We start from the raw sequence: 13,816 nt of genomic DNA, 5'->3' as shown, positions 1-13,816 counted from the left end.
TGATAGATTCTCTTTTTTTTTTTTTCATTTTTCTGCTGCTTTAATTTTCTCTTAATTATCTTATCTTTAATTGTCTTGCTCTTTCTTAATCCAATATTTCTGTCTCTGCCTTTCTCATTATCCGTCATCATCTCTTGACCCTAAAATCTCTACCCTCAGCTCCTCATAAGATAGTAAATAGCTGCTATAAACCAATATATACATTTTTTTCTTTTTCTTTTTAAATCTTTTTACGTCATTGTTCTAACCCACTCAGTCGTGGACAGCTTTACTAAAGATTTAATTCAGTCATTTTTTTAATAGCAACTACAAAGAGTTTGTATCTGTTATGAAACAATTTCAGTTTAATATTGATGCCTCTACATGACCTACATAAGCAAATGAGACCATCCGTGAGAAGATCGGTAGTTTTTTGATCATTTTTATCCCCACGAAACCAGACAAAATGATTTACAATGCAGACGTCGCTTTTCTTAGTGAAGCTAAACCAAACGTTTGAATGTTTTGCTGCAGCCGTGATTCAGGATGTACATAGAAGTGTCTCCTCTATGTCGATGTCTTTCTTTCATTTGCACACAAAACAAGGTCAAACCGAGATCTTTACAACACGAGGCGGTGGTGCTCGTGGGAAATGCAGTACCACTTTTGTCCAAAGGGGGCGCCAAAATCAATCAAGAATGAAAGAAAGTTCCTTGTAGGGCCGTTAGACACTCTCTGACCATTATCGATGTCTAGAAAGGGTCAGCAGGAATTGAAATAGTGCAACATTTAATTTTTATCCAGATATATTTAGTATTTTCTTTTATGGTGCAGTGAAAGTCCGACTTGTGTCCCAAACAGTCATCAATTCTAACCTCTACTAACTTGAGTAGCCTTGACGGAGCTGCCCTATTCTATTATCTTACACTTAAGATTTTAGCGAACTCATCAAATTGAGATGGAAACCTCGAGAAACCAATGAGAGGATGTTTAGCTCCCCCTTTTTTCACATTCAACTGGAGTGACCGCGGACTCGTGCCCGGACCCACCTTGTGCTCCTGCTTGGCGATGTTGTCCAACGAGAGCGACAGCAGGAAGTTCCTCGCCCCGACGAAGAGCCGGCCCCTCTCCTCGTCCAGTAGCAGAGCGCTGAAGCAGCAGGAGCGCTCCAGCTCGAACCGCCGCACCCCGTGGAACTGCTGCAGCTCTGCAAACACAGAAAGGACAGGAGTCAGTCAGGCTTTAGAGGAGAAAGTGACACCAGGTCTTAAAGGTAGATTGAGGATTGGATAAGTGCAGCTGCTAAGGTTTTTCGGCATTTTTGTCAAGCTGTGTTTCCAATTCTTGTCTAAGGTCTTGTTTCTTTCATTTGACTTTTCTAAGTTTATTTGCCTGTTTTACACATATCCTGCAGCCTCATAACATGATGTCACTGCTCCTTTCCGGCTTAAACTGAACATTTGTCCAGCAGGATCTGTCTAGACAAAGGATATGAAATGTCTTGAAAATTCATGTGTGTGTGTGTGTGTGTGTGTGACAGACAGAGTTTGTCAATGTGTGTCCTTATATAACATCCTGAAAATGTCCAGAACCACTCAATAGAAAACGAGGCGACGTTGCGAGACGCCAGCCAAGCCGAGCTCGTTTAGCGACTCGTTTTATTCGAGCGCATAAAAACAAGTCGCTGACTCATGTTTGACCTTTTGATCGCGGGCGAACGGCCAAATCAAAGTGGCTGAAAGTGCAGCATGTAAAAGCTGATAGCCCTTTTACCGACTATTATCCTGTCAACATCTGAGGCAAAAAAAACAAAAAAAAAACTCTTCATTTACAGTCACTGTCCCAGTGTTGACTCTTTTGTCCATAAATCCAGTCAAGACAGACATTTAAAGAAGGAAATGGCCCAAAAAAAAAAGACTTCACACACACAATCGATGCCAAAAAGATCCCACTCACTTAATGCTACAAGTCCATGTGATTCTTACATCTATTTTTTTTTTCTTTTTGTCTTTTTAGGGAGTTGTTTCTTATTCGATGCAAGAGTCTAAAAACAGAGGATGCTGAAACACTGACTTGACTTCATTTTAAAAAGAGGATTAGTGGTCAATTTCAGCACGGTTGGTGAGAGTCCAGCTCGTGAATAGACCGGACAGGCCAGTCCCCTGAAAGATCTGCAACCCATCTAAAGGCAATGAAATTGTATTGGAAAAAGTGAGTGTCCTCACTGTTTCAGCAGCATCCTGAAACTGCCAAGAACAAATTGTGGAGGAAGCCGTGCCCAGGAAAGATCAGCTTGTATTTGTAAACTTAAGCTGTGATAGTAAAACCCCAAACCAGTGGAAAAAGAGTCACTGGCCTAAGAAGCTGAAGAAACTACTTATTCCCCTGCCGGCCTGGCTCGGGCAAGGAGCTTTAAAAAACAAAAAAAACAAAAAAAAAAAACCCAAAAGACCAAGGCACTGCTCATTTATAAAGCATGCCTTTACTAGGCTGCCATTGTTGTAATATGCATTAATAAACATAACAAGGCTGACATCATCCCTCAGCCGCCCTCCATCGGAGATTATATCGTCTATTGCTCTTATTTTGTACGCAAAGCATCATTTTCTGCAGATGTCTATGTCAGAAAACGTTATTATCAACCTACGGCATTTGTCTATGAGTAAAATAAAACTCTGGCCCCAAATTGGACATGATAGGGAAAGATTATATTTTTAAACAGAGCTGACACTCCTGGAAGTGTCTTAAGTCCTTGCGTTTTGAAAGTGAGTAGTTTAAAATTTGGGACGCACAGGGGTCCACGAGGGGCTTCCAAGCCGTCAAGTAAAACGAGGACTATTTTATTTTCACTTATTCAATTTACTAAAAAAAAAAAAAAAAAAAAAAAAAATGTATGCAGGGACTAATGCAGCATCATGTTTTCATCTTAACACGTTCAACCTGTCATTTGTCACTGTTCAAGTATGACAGCTTAACAATTTAACAGGCCTGCTGACCACAAAGCAAATTTTCTTGTCATATCCGGATCCCTGTGAAGTAAAATAATAATAAATAAGGTTCTGCAGCTTCATGACTTTGAGGTGCAAAAATGAAAAAGTTTGAAAACCTCCAAAGTAAAGGATACTATAATAACAACAACAATAATGATAATCTGCTTCACCCTGTTGGAGCTTATTTGGGGGATACCAAAAAAGCTCACTGTGCATTATCAAAGTTACTAAAAACGGTTATTTGACACGAAAGACTGCCTGAAAATAATTTTATTACAAGCTGAAGTCATTTTATGAGCTTCCGGCAATAGAAGGCTGCAGCCATACACTGCAAAAACTCAAAATCTTACCAAGATTATTTGTCTTATTTCAAGTCAAAAATGGCTTATTCCTAGTCAAAATATCTCATTAAACTTAAAATAAGACATGATCACCTCAGAAGTAACTTGTTTTTAGACAATTTTCACTTGTTTCAAGCGAAAATTCACTTGATTCACTTGAAACTTGAAACGTTTCATTGGCAAAATTTGTTTCTTGTTTCTAGCAAATTTTCACTTATTTCAAGTGAATTTTCACTTTTTCCACTGGTAAATTTTGCCAATGAAACAAGCAAATTTTTACTTGTTTCAAGTGAATTTTCGCTTGAAACAAGTGAAAAGAGTCTAAAAACAAGTTACTTCTGAGGTGATCATGTCTTATTTTAAGTTTAATGAGATATTTTGACTTGAAATAAGACAAATAATCTTGGTAAGATTTTGAGTTTTTGCAGTGTAGAGACATCTGTAGCATCCACGGCTGCACTTTAACCGCAGTAATGTAAAGTAATGCAGTAAGACTTGTATTCAGTAAAGCTGGGCAGTCACTACGGCTAAAACGGCCCCCGCTGTCTCCCACGCTTCTCTTACATTACAAACTGCAAAAAAAAAACGAAAGCCAGAGGATATTTCTGTGGCGCACGCTGCATCCAGAATATCTTTAGTCCTTGACGTGTCATCCTAAGATTGAATATTCCTGTGTGTTACATGTTAAATTAAAGGGGAATGTCTGTCTCTGTGTGTGTGTGTGTGTGTGTGTGTGTGTGAGCGGGGCGGACGGCCTTCACAGAGGATCAGGACCTTGGTCAGCTGGTTACGGCTGTAATTGTTGGCTCTCTCTGATGGAACAGATCCTCAGTTTGTGTGGTTGTGCTGGACACTGAGCTGCCGGCTTCTATGTTACAATACTGAGATGAGAAACTCTGCCGCTGTGTGTTTAAGCTGTGTGTGTGTGTGTGTGTGTGTGTGTGTGTGTGTGTGTTTGCATGCGTTTCTAAGTTTCCTTGTACGTGTGCTTCCCTCAGTGTGAAAGCCTGCATGTGCGCCGCTTTGCTGAGTACGTCTGTCTGTGTGTGTGTGTGTGTGTGTGTGTGTGTGTGTGTGTGCGCGCGCGAACTCCGCCAAGAATAACAGCAACCGCAAATTACGTCTGGCTACTGTTCAGGACTGTTTATTGTGAAAGGGATATGGCTGAGTATCACATGGAGCAGAGCAAGATGGTGTGTGTGCATGTGTGTGTGTGTGTGTGTGTGTGTGTGTGTGTGAGCTAAGGAGCCTAACTTCAGAGCTATTATGTGCGCTGGAGTGAGGAGAGAGTTTGGGGGAACTGGGGAAGAAGATATTTTATTACTTTCCTCTTTCCTTGAGCGTAACTGTGTTTGCATAGAGGGATTAAACACACACACACACACACACACACACTAACACACTAACACACACACTAACACACTAACACACTCCCAATTTTCCTGACTCAATTTGACAAACTTCAGTTCCTCCTCTCCGAAGCTTCAGTTCTCACCTTTGTAGGAGAGCTTCATGCGCGGCGAGGAGGACGAGGAGGACGAGGAAGAAGAGGAGGAGGAGGAGGAAGAGGAGGAGGAGGAAGATGGGGAGGAGGAGCGCGGCATGGCGCTGGAGGAGGCGTGGGCGGCGGCCAGCCCCAGCAGCAGCAGGGAGCTGCAGGTGACCATCATGGCCGCCATCATCATCATCATGGTCATCATCTTGGCTCGAGTCTAAACGGGTTCCAGTGTCGGAGACGTGGATTTTGGCCGATTTCTGCTCAGTTTCCACTTAATTACAGTTTATTTTAGCCTTTATTTATTTTTTAACGATGCCTGATATTTCCTCGGTTGCTGCAGAAATGTTAACTCTCGTCTGGCCTCAGTTAATCCCAGTCAGAACGGTCCCCCTGCCTTTGGACCCGTCTAGGTTCAGACCTGGTCCTGCTCGCCTCTGAGTCTCGATCACGTTTTTCGAATCTCCCTATGAACTTTACGAGGTTTCTGGTTGGTGCTTGGCGTCTCGGGTGTTCTGTATGATGTTCTCCCTGGTTCTCTGGAAGGTTCTGCTGCCAGGCCCGCTGCCCTGCACGGGACGATCCGCGGTTCACCTCTCAGCTCCGAGGATGGGGGGGAGGAAAGTTCACAGGCGGGTGCAAGAGACCTGCAGAAAAGAGAAAGAAAGGAGGGAGATTTTAGGAAGTAATCAGGCTGGAAATCATCAGTACATGTGCACAAATCCATACACACACACACACACACTCGAGTGGGACACACGTGTGATATTTCTAACTCAGAACTGTAATCTAATTTAATCTAAACCTGAGGGAGGCTAAACACTGCAAAAACTCAAAATCTTACCAAGATTATTTGTCTTATTTCAAGTCAAAAATGTCTTATTACTAGTCAAAATATCTCATTACACTTAAAATAAGACACGATCACCTCAGAAGTAACTAAGTTTTTAAACAATTGTCTCTTGTTTCAAGTGAAAATTTGCTTGTTTCATTGGCGAAATTTGTTTCTAGTTTCTAGCTAATTTTCACTTATTTCAAGTGAATTTTCACTTTTTCCACTGGCAAATTTTGCCAATGAAACAAGCAAATTTTCACTTGTTTCAAGCAAATTTTCACTTGAAACAAGAGACAATTGTGTAAAAACAATTTACTTCTGAGGTGATCATGTCTTATTTTAAGTGTAATGAGATATTTTGACTAGAAATAAGACAAATAATCTTGGTAAGATTTTGCATTTTTGCAGTGAAGATCTGACCCTCCATCCTTTCCGGACACAACTCAGAACAGCTGGGTCCCGTTTGATTTAGGAGGCTCTCTAAAGCTCTAACACACACACACACTCTCTCTCTCACACACACATATACACACACACACACACCCCTGGCGTCAGAGGTATATTTAGCCTGAGCCAGATTGATGCCCCTGCCAGGCTGTGTCAATGCCAGTCTCCATTATTGCAACAACGCTATAATCACTTCACATTACAGCGAGAGCCGGGGACGGCGTCCAAAACACACATCCACACACACACACACTCACACACACACACACACACACACACACACACAATCTTCAGCACCATGGTTAACAATGATGTGTGTGAGTGTGTGTGCATGATAGAGATATGCTATAGTGGATTAGTGCCATGCCCACTGTCGGGGCAAGCACAAGCTCCCTGTCTGTGGCACTGCCAACTCTCTCTCTCTCTCTCTCTCTCTCTCTCTCTCTCACCAGAAGCCAGCAGAGGAAAGGAAGATGGATGGATGGATGATGGGATTGCTGAGTGCATCGGTGCATAACAGACTTATTAGGTGTGTCTTCTACAGAGCGAGTCGGGCACCACATCAAAAAAAAGCAGAAACGATGAGTTTGGTCGTCCTTTTTTATTCTTTACACCGATTATTTTAAAGTCCGTTATTTTCCCCGTGCGCAAGTAGTTTGCTTATGTAGTACACACATGTAGAGGCTTAGGCACACGTCGGCAGGCTTAGAGCACAAAGTACGTTAAAGTTGAGCTTAGTTTTTCGAAACAGGAACAATAAAAGCGATGTGACAGGGAAGAGAGGGGTTTAAAATGGAAATCCTACAGGAATTTTTGCTTTATGTGTTGCTCTCACCACCAAAATATAATTTCTTAAAGAAGCTATGATTGATCATTTTCTCCCTCTGCATAACAACCCAAAGTCGGTAAATTCATGCACAGATAAAACGTGTTTATGTCTACAGTCTTGTGTGCTTGTGGGTCCTATTTTCCGTGTTTATATGAGTGTTTTGGGGATGTCCAATTAGGAAAATCAATTGTCACGCATGCTGTGGTGATGAAGGAAAAAAAAAAGTGAGGGGAAAGTACACAGTATGAACAAATCATGACTCAGTTCCACAGTAAATTGCTCTCTCTTTCAGTGCAGGATGTATAAAGTCGTGTCAGAGCCGGTGTCAAATTCAAAGTGACAGATTTGGTCGGATGGAAAAATCCCGGACAGCACCGAGCCTCAATTGTTGAGTGTGTTGTTGTAAAACCGCGGCTGTGCCACAGGATCTGCAATGAGGTCACCGGTCTGTAAACCTATATGACTGTTGTGTATTAAAAAAAAAAAAAAAAAAAGCGTGTGGGGACACATGCGCGCACACACCTCTCTTTCAGTACTTTGGACTCTGCGGTCGGCCGTAACAATAAGGTCTTTGAGTGGGAACAGCCTTCTTTATTATAGTACACCTCACATTTGGCACTCAGTCAGGAATAGGCTGGGAGTCTGCTTTTCCCCTTTTTCAGTTTAAGTCTCTTTCTTCCCTCCGTCCCCCCAAAACTCCCTCTATCACTCTTCCCTCATCCTTTCTTCTCTATACACTGCAAAAACTCAAAATCTTACCAAGATTATTTGTCTTATTTCAAGTCGAAAATGTCTTATTACTAGCCAAAAATCTCATTACACTTAAAATAAGACATAATCACCTCAGAAGTAACTTGTTTTTAGACAATTGTCTCTTTTTTCAAGTGAAAATTTGCTTGAAACAAGTGAAAATTTGCTTGTTTCATTGGCAAAATTTGTTTCTTGTTTCTAGCTAATTTTCCACTTATTTCAAGTGAATTTTCACTTTTTCCACTGGCAAATTTTGCCAATGAAACAAGCAAACAAGCAAAGAAAATTGTCTAAAAACAATCTACTTCTGAGGTGATCATGTCTTATTTTAAGTGTAATGAGATATTTTGACTAGAAATAAGACATTTTTGACTTGAAATAAGACAATCTTGGTAAGATTTTGCGTTTTTGCAGTGTAAAACCTTCTTGTCTCCCATGTTGAAGCCATCAGCTCGGGCCTCAGCTCTGCTACAAACCACAGCCTGGCTCTGTGTGTCAGGGTCTCGGCCAATATAAGCTCCAGTCCCAACACACTGGCATACAATAATAATCATCACCATAATAATGATTATAATAAATATCTATTTATACAGCCCTATTTTAAAAAAACAGAAGCTAGTTTGCGCACTAAGCTGCATGAAGCAAGATTTTCAATGTAAAATAACACCCATTTTATTAGTGGAAATCACAAAGTGGGACTGCAGGATGTGCGCTGGTGGGCATCCTGTGGGCTCCTCTGGTCCGGTGCTGCCTGGTAAAAGTCAGTGTGCTGTGGGCAGTCACTTTACTACGCTATTTTTTTTCCTGCAAAATCCAAACAGCCCCCTCCCAGTGCCACCGGGGGTCATAAACGTGCAAAACCGCCTGATGCAGCTTTAGCAAATCGACAATAAAAAGAGAAACTGGCATAAAGAGCAGCAATAGAGAGAGAGAAAAAAAATGCAATAAGTAGACTGAAATCAAAATAAAATAACATGAAATTGAAATGAATTTATTGCAGTCACATCAGAATAAAATATTAAAATGAAATAGTGAAAAGGCCTTTTTGTAATTTAACGACTGACATTGATTTAGCCAGCCTTGATAGATGGATGGATCGAGATTCATCAAGCCCTCAAGGCCACAGATACACACACACACACACACACACACACACCCACCAGGCCACTGCAGGAGTCATGAATTTTGATGCTGCCTGTCTTAGAAGGCTTAGCTGTCATTTCCCCTCCTGTCACTTTGTGGTAATAAGAGTCAGAGCAGAGAGGAGAGAGAGAGAGAGACGAGGAGAAGGTGAAGTTCAGGGAGAAGGAGGACGAGAGCGATGGATGGACGAGTGATGGGCGAGACAGGAGAGGACAGGAAAAAGAAGGGGAGAGCGACGGCAAGAGAAAGAGGGCGATAAGGAGAAATAAAGGATAAAATATACAATATACTTTTTTTTGGTTTTGGTTTGGGTCTGGGGTCACACCGGTGGCAAAGGTTTAAGAGCCAACTGTGTTAGACTCATATATAGACTCATATATAGGCTTATATATAAATATATATAGTGCTTTTATTAAATATTAGATATTAATAAGCTGTGGTCCCTCCCTGACCACAGCTGCATAAAAACAGTCTATAAAACCTGAAATTAGGTTTATTCTCTCCTCAAAAGCCTATGATGGCTCAGCCCTGCTTTTACAGAATAGGAAACTATGATAGAATGAGTGGAGTATTAGGAAGGCTTCAAGTTATGCGTATTATTCACTGTTTGTCTATTTTAGACAAAGCCTTGAGGTCTAGATTTGGAAGAAAAGGTGAAAAACCCAACAGCAGGTGAGCTCTGACTGACTTCTGTGTTTTATTTGAAGAGTCACCAATGAGTGAGGAAGCCGCTCATCAGAAGTGCTTAGGATGTTGTGTGTTTTTGAATCTGCAAAATAATCATCACGCCATACTCCTCATTATCCTTCTGTCTTTGTTGCAGCTCCTCAATTCATGTTGCATTTTCAAAGAAAGCAAAACGTCACTTTTTAATTTAAGGAAAAAAAAAAAAAAGTCAACTTCTTTGCATCATATTCAGCTGCAGAAATGCACGGATGTAAACAGTCAAAGACACACATGCACACACCTAAACACACAAACACGGGCTCTGTTGGAGTACGCAGCGTAGATAAACGCACACACACACACACATATAGGTATACACACACACAGGCCTGTCCAAGTCAGCGCAGAGTCTTATGAATAATGGAGCTATTGAGGCGTGGAGACATAGGCGCATAACAGGCACATAAACTCCCACACACACTGCACACACACACACACACACACGTACACAGCATGTGCAAGCACAGACAAAAGCGCACTTACATGGCCTAAACAGCACCCAACACCAGCTCTCTCTCTCTCCCTCTCTCTCTCTCTCCCTCTCTCTCTCTCTCTCTCTCTCTCTCTCTGTCTCTCTCTCTCTCTCTCTCTCCCTCTCATGACTCAGAGTTACAGAGGAGCTGCGGCACAAAGAGGTGCTGTAAAGGAAAAGCGCTCCTCCAGCTCACATTTACAGCTCTGGCGCAAAACTCAAAACTTCTGCTGTGATTTTCATGTGAGGCAGAAGCCGTCAGACTGGGAATGTGAGAGAACCGGGTGGATGTGCAGAATAAATTTTAAGTGAGAGAGAGAAAGAGAGAGAGAGAGAGAGAGAGAGAGGGAATGAAAGGGTATGTATGTGTGTGTGTGTGTGTGAGTGAGTGTGTGCTACTGCTCAAGGCCATGTGCTGCGATGTGAAGGTGCTGCAATCTTTCAAAGAGAAGGACAATAGTGCTCTCTTCAGCGGATGATGGCAACTCAGGGAGGCGCACTCTTGCTCTCTCTCTCTCTCTCTCTCTCTCTCTCTCACACACACACACACACACACACACACACGTGCACGTCACAAATTTGCGTAACACTCACTGGGAGTGACAGGGGCAGCGGTGAAGCCCTTCCACTCCTGTCGACTTCTATAAAAGGAACGACTGGTCCCATTGTTCCTCAGAGCCTCCTGGAGCTGTGTGTGTGTGTGTGTGTGTGTGTGTGTGTGTGTGTGTGTACGTGTGTGTCCCAAAGCTGCCATCAAGAGTTGACGAGTTGCACTATTGTCTTTTGCACATCCACTTGTGAGTGCAGAGCCCAGAGCACACACACACACACACACATATGCTCGCACAAAAACTCACACACACTCATATACTCATGCACACACACACATAAGCTCAGATGTGAGTGTATATACGTATATGCACAAGTGTAGGCTGTCTTCTCAGCAAAACACACACACACACACACACACACACACACACACACAAATACACAAACTCCCCGCACGCACCATAATGCATCTTAATAAAAAAGCCATTGGGCCCGCTGACACTTGCATTCAGTTCAGCTTCAATAGACACAGAGCAGCGCCATGCCAAGAGGGAGTGGATTAAAAATAAAGAGAGAGAGAGAGAGAGAGAGAGAGAGAGGAAGAGGGAGATTCTTTTGAGGGGAGGTGGAGGATGGGGGAGGTGAGGGGGGGGGGGCAAGCCGTCCTGTCAAAAACCAGCCTAAATAGAGCCGGGCGGACAATGCGGCCTGCCTCCGGGGAGCGAGGAGCTTTTCAGAGCGAGGTCAGAGAGCAGCCCTGCAGCAGGTTAACCTGTAGCCTCCGCCAGCACAGGTTAGAGCGGAGAGAGGGAGGGAGGGATGGATGGAGGGGGGACGAAAGAGGAGAGGATGAAATGATGGAGGAGGGAGAGAGCGAGGGAGGAAAGGAGGAAAAGGAATAAGAAGAGACATGAGGGGAGACAGAGAGGCAGAATGACAGGAGACTCTCCTCCGACTCACAGCAGCTCGTTGCCTCCTGTAGTTGCATTTTAAAGTCAAGCGCCCTCTAGTGGTCCTGTACATAACGACAGTGCGGTGTAGCATTAAGGGAGCGACAATAGAGCGGTGAAGTCCCGCCCCTTCCGGTGGGCCCCCATGGGACTTTTCTGAGCGAAAAAAATGAATGGTGTTCAATGGACAGAAAATAATTATTTTCTGGTCCCCCCGTCGTTATGCCATGGATTACACAAATGTTGTTTATAGGCTTAAATAACAAATTTTCATGTCAAGAGTTTGACCGTTTATTGCGCCATTGTTCAGTTAAATGCTCTTGAGAAAACACAATTAGAAAGACTACGTACGGTGTCGCATATGTGACGTCACGTCATCGCCGTTTCCCTCCATCCAGATTCAAGTCAAGATGCCGGTGTGTTTTGTTCCAGATTGTGGGAGGGCGAGCGGACCCCGCCGCCGGGCGGAAAAACTCAGAACCTCAAAAACTCAGCGCGGAGCAGAGAAATGGCCATGTCTGTTGTAGGCTTCCAGTGCGGGTGGTGACGTATATCATTCGCACCGAGAGCAGCGAAGAGTTGTAGTTCACAAAGCGGGCTCACACAAAACCTAACATTATTAATATTCTTCACGCTAAATTGTAGTCTTCTTTGCGTGAAAAATTCTCTTTAAATATCACAAACAACATATGTGAAATCCATGGCACAATTCAAACGGGACCAGAAAATAATTTTTATCTACCCATTGGATCGCATTCATAATTTTTTGCTTTTGAGGACCCATGTACCGGAAGAGGGAGGGCGGGACTTCACCACTCTATAGGCCCGTTTCCACCAGAATGTTCCTGGTAGTATCTGGGGGGCAGGAGCTGCTACAGGAACGTCCTCTGGCTCGGCCCTCTCACCTGCCGTGTCTCCACTGAGAGGCCGAGGAGGAGGAAGGTTCCTGTAAAGTTAACGGGCGACCGTGACCGGGGCATCAAAATGTGTGTTGTTAAAAAAGCCTCTTAACGTTCGCTAAAGCTAATGTTAGCGTCATAGATATCTCTAATAAAGGCTAGATGTCTCGTGGGCGCTGCCGGCCAATGGAGTCGCACGTCCGCACATGGCGGCCATCTTGCCACAGTCAGCTCGCTCACCCATAACATTGTGTGGTAGTGGTGCATGAACTTTTTAACAACCATAACTTGCTCAATTTTCTACCGATTTTCAAACGGTGTGGTTTGTTATAAACGTCAGAGATGTAGCTATAATACTGCATTTAATTAATAATTATGTTACACTTCCGGTCAAACATCCAGAATTGTAGCCACGTTAATAACGTTTGTAAGAAACCAAACCGTTTGTAAATCCGTCCAGATTTCAGCGAGATAAGAGTATTTACGTTTGTGCAGATCGCTCACCTTCCGTCTGTTACCATAGACTTCGCCAGAGAGCTTGCCTGTGGTAAGATGGCCGCCCGGTGATGACGTTACAGACTCCGCCGTAAGACATCTAGCCTTTATTATAGATATCTATAGCTTGGTAGTGTTGGCCGTGTTGCGAGGGACGCCAACCTTAGCTAACGTTAGCTAAAGCTAATGCTAGCGTCCGGCTATTTTGTTGCTTTCTGTTGACAGCACATCGCGCCGTGAGTAAATCCAATCAGCACCAAGTAAACCCCAAGCTGCTGCCCCACCTGGGAGTTTTTCAGGGCCGCTCAGAGTCCCTACCCCGAGGCAGGGCCTTTTCTTAGCCCCTGTAAAAGTTCCTGAACTCTCTCCTTCAGGGTGGTTCCTGCGGTGGAGACACACGACAACGACAACGGCCCCGTAAAATTACCCCGAAACGGGCCTAAAGTCCACATCAGGAGGCTAGGATGGGAGGCACAACCTTCACAAAGCCAACCCGAGGTCAAATCCAAGCGAGGACACTTTTTGCTTTTCGGTAGCTAAAGTTAGCTATATAGTTTAATATTGTTAATAACAGCTGGCGAACGTTAGAGAGCTTTTCTGAACTTTAACCAATAAGACAAATGTTTCAGTAGAAAGATTTGTCGTATTTGTTCCCAGTTGACAAGTGTTTTTTGTTTTTTTTTTATTATTATTACTTTTACAATCATTTTCTTCCTCATTATTGATCTCATTAAGCAGTGAAATGAAAGAGAGCTTTCTCTCAGTGGATATTCCTTCTCTAAAGGTTTTGAATGAATGAATGAATGAATGAATGAATGAATGGAGCAGATATGAAATGAGGGCAAGGAGAGAGGAAGCAGGAGGGGGCAAGAGAGGCAGGGAGAAGATGCAGAGACATTGGAGAGACAAAGAAAGA

General features: G+C 43.2%; 1 protein-coding gene across 3 annotated transcripts in view; it reads right to left on the bottom strand.

The window, feature by feature from the left end:
* The window catches only part of sema3b (sema domain, immunoglobulin domain (Ig), short basic domain, secreted, (semaphorin) 3B), a 110,434-nt gene that overhangs the window by 27,781 nt on the left and 68,837 nt on the right, over positions 1 to 13,816 (bottom strand). For 2 of the 3 annotated variants that reach the window (XM_030055901.1, XM_030055902.1), the window contains exons 2-3: positions 4,806 to 5,452; positions 1,029 to 1,186 (exon numbers count right to left, since the gene is read on the bottom strand). In XM_030055901.1, coding sequence (XP_029911761.1) covers positions 1,029 to 1,186; positions 4,806 to 5,010 — 363 coding nt within the window. In that variant the 5' untranslated portion in view covers positions 5,011 to 5,452. The remainder of the gene's footprint in view (positions 1 to 1,028; positions 1,187 to 4,805; positions 5,453 to 13,816) is intronic. The other variant, XM_030055903.1, reaches the window with a different exon arrangement.

The sequence above is a fragment of the Myripristis murdjan genome, chromosome 7, assembly GCF_902150065.1.
Source record: "Myripristis murdjan chromosome 7, fMyrMur1.1, whole genome shotgun sequence".
NCBI classification, from domain to species: Eukaryota; Metazoa; Chordata; class Actinopteri; order Holocentriformes; family Holocentridae; genus Myripristis; species Myripristis murdjan.
The sequence above is the reverse complement of the archived record's forward strand: the minus strand, read 5'-3'. Positions and strand labels throughout refer to the sequence as shown.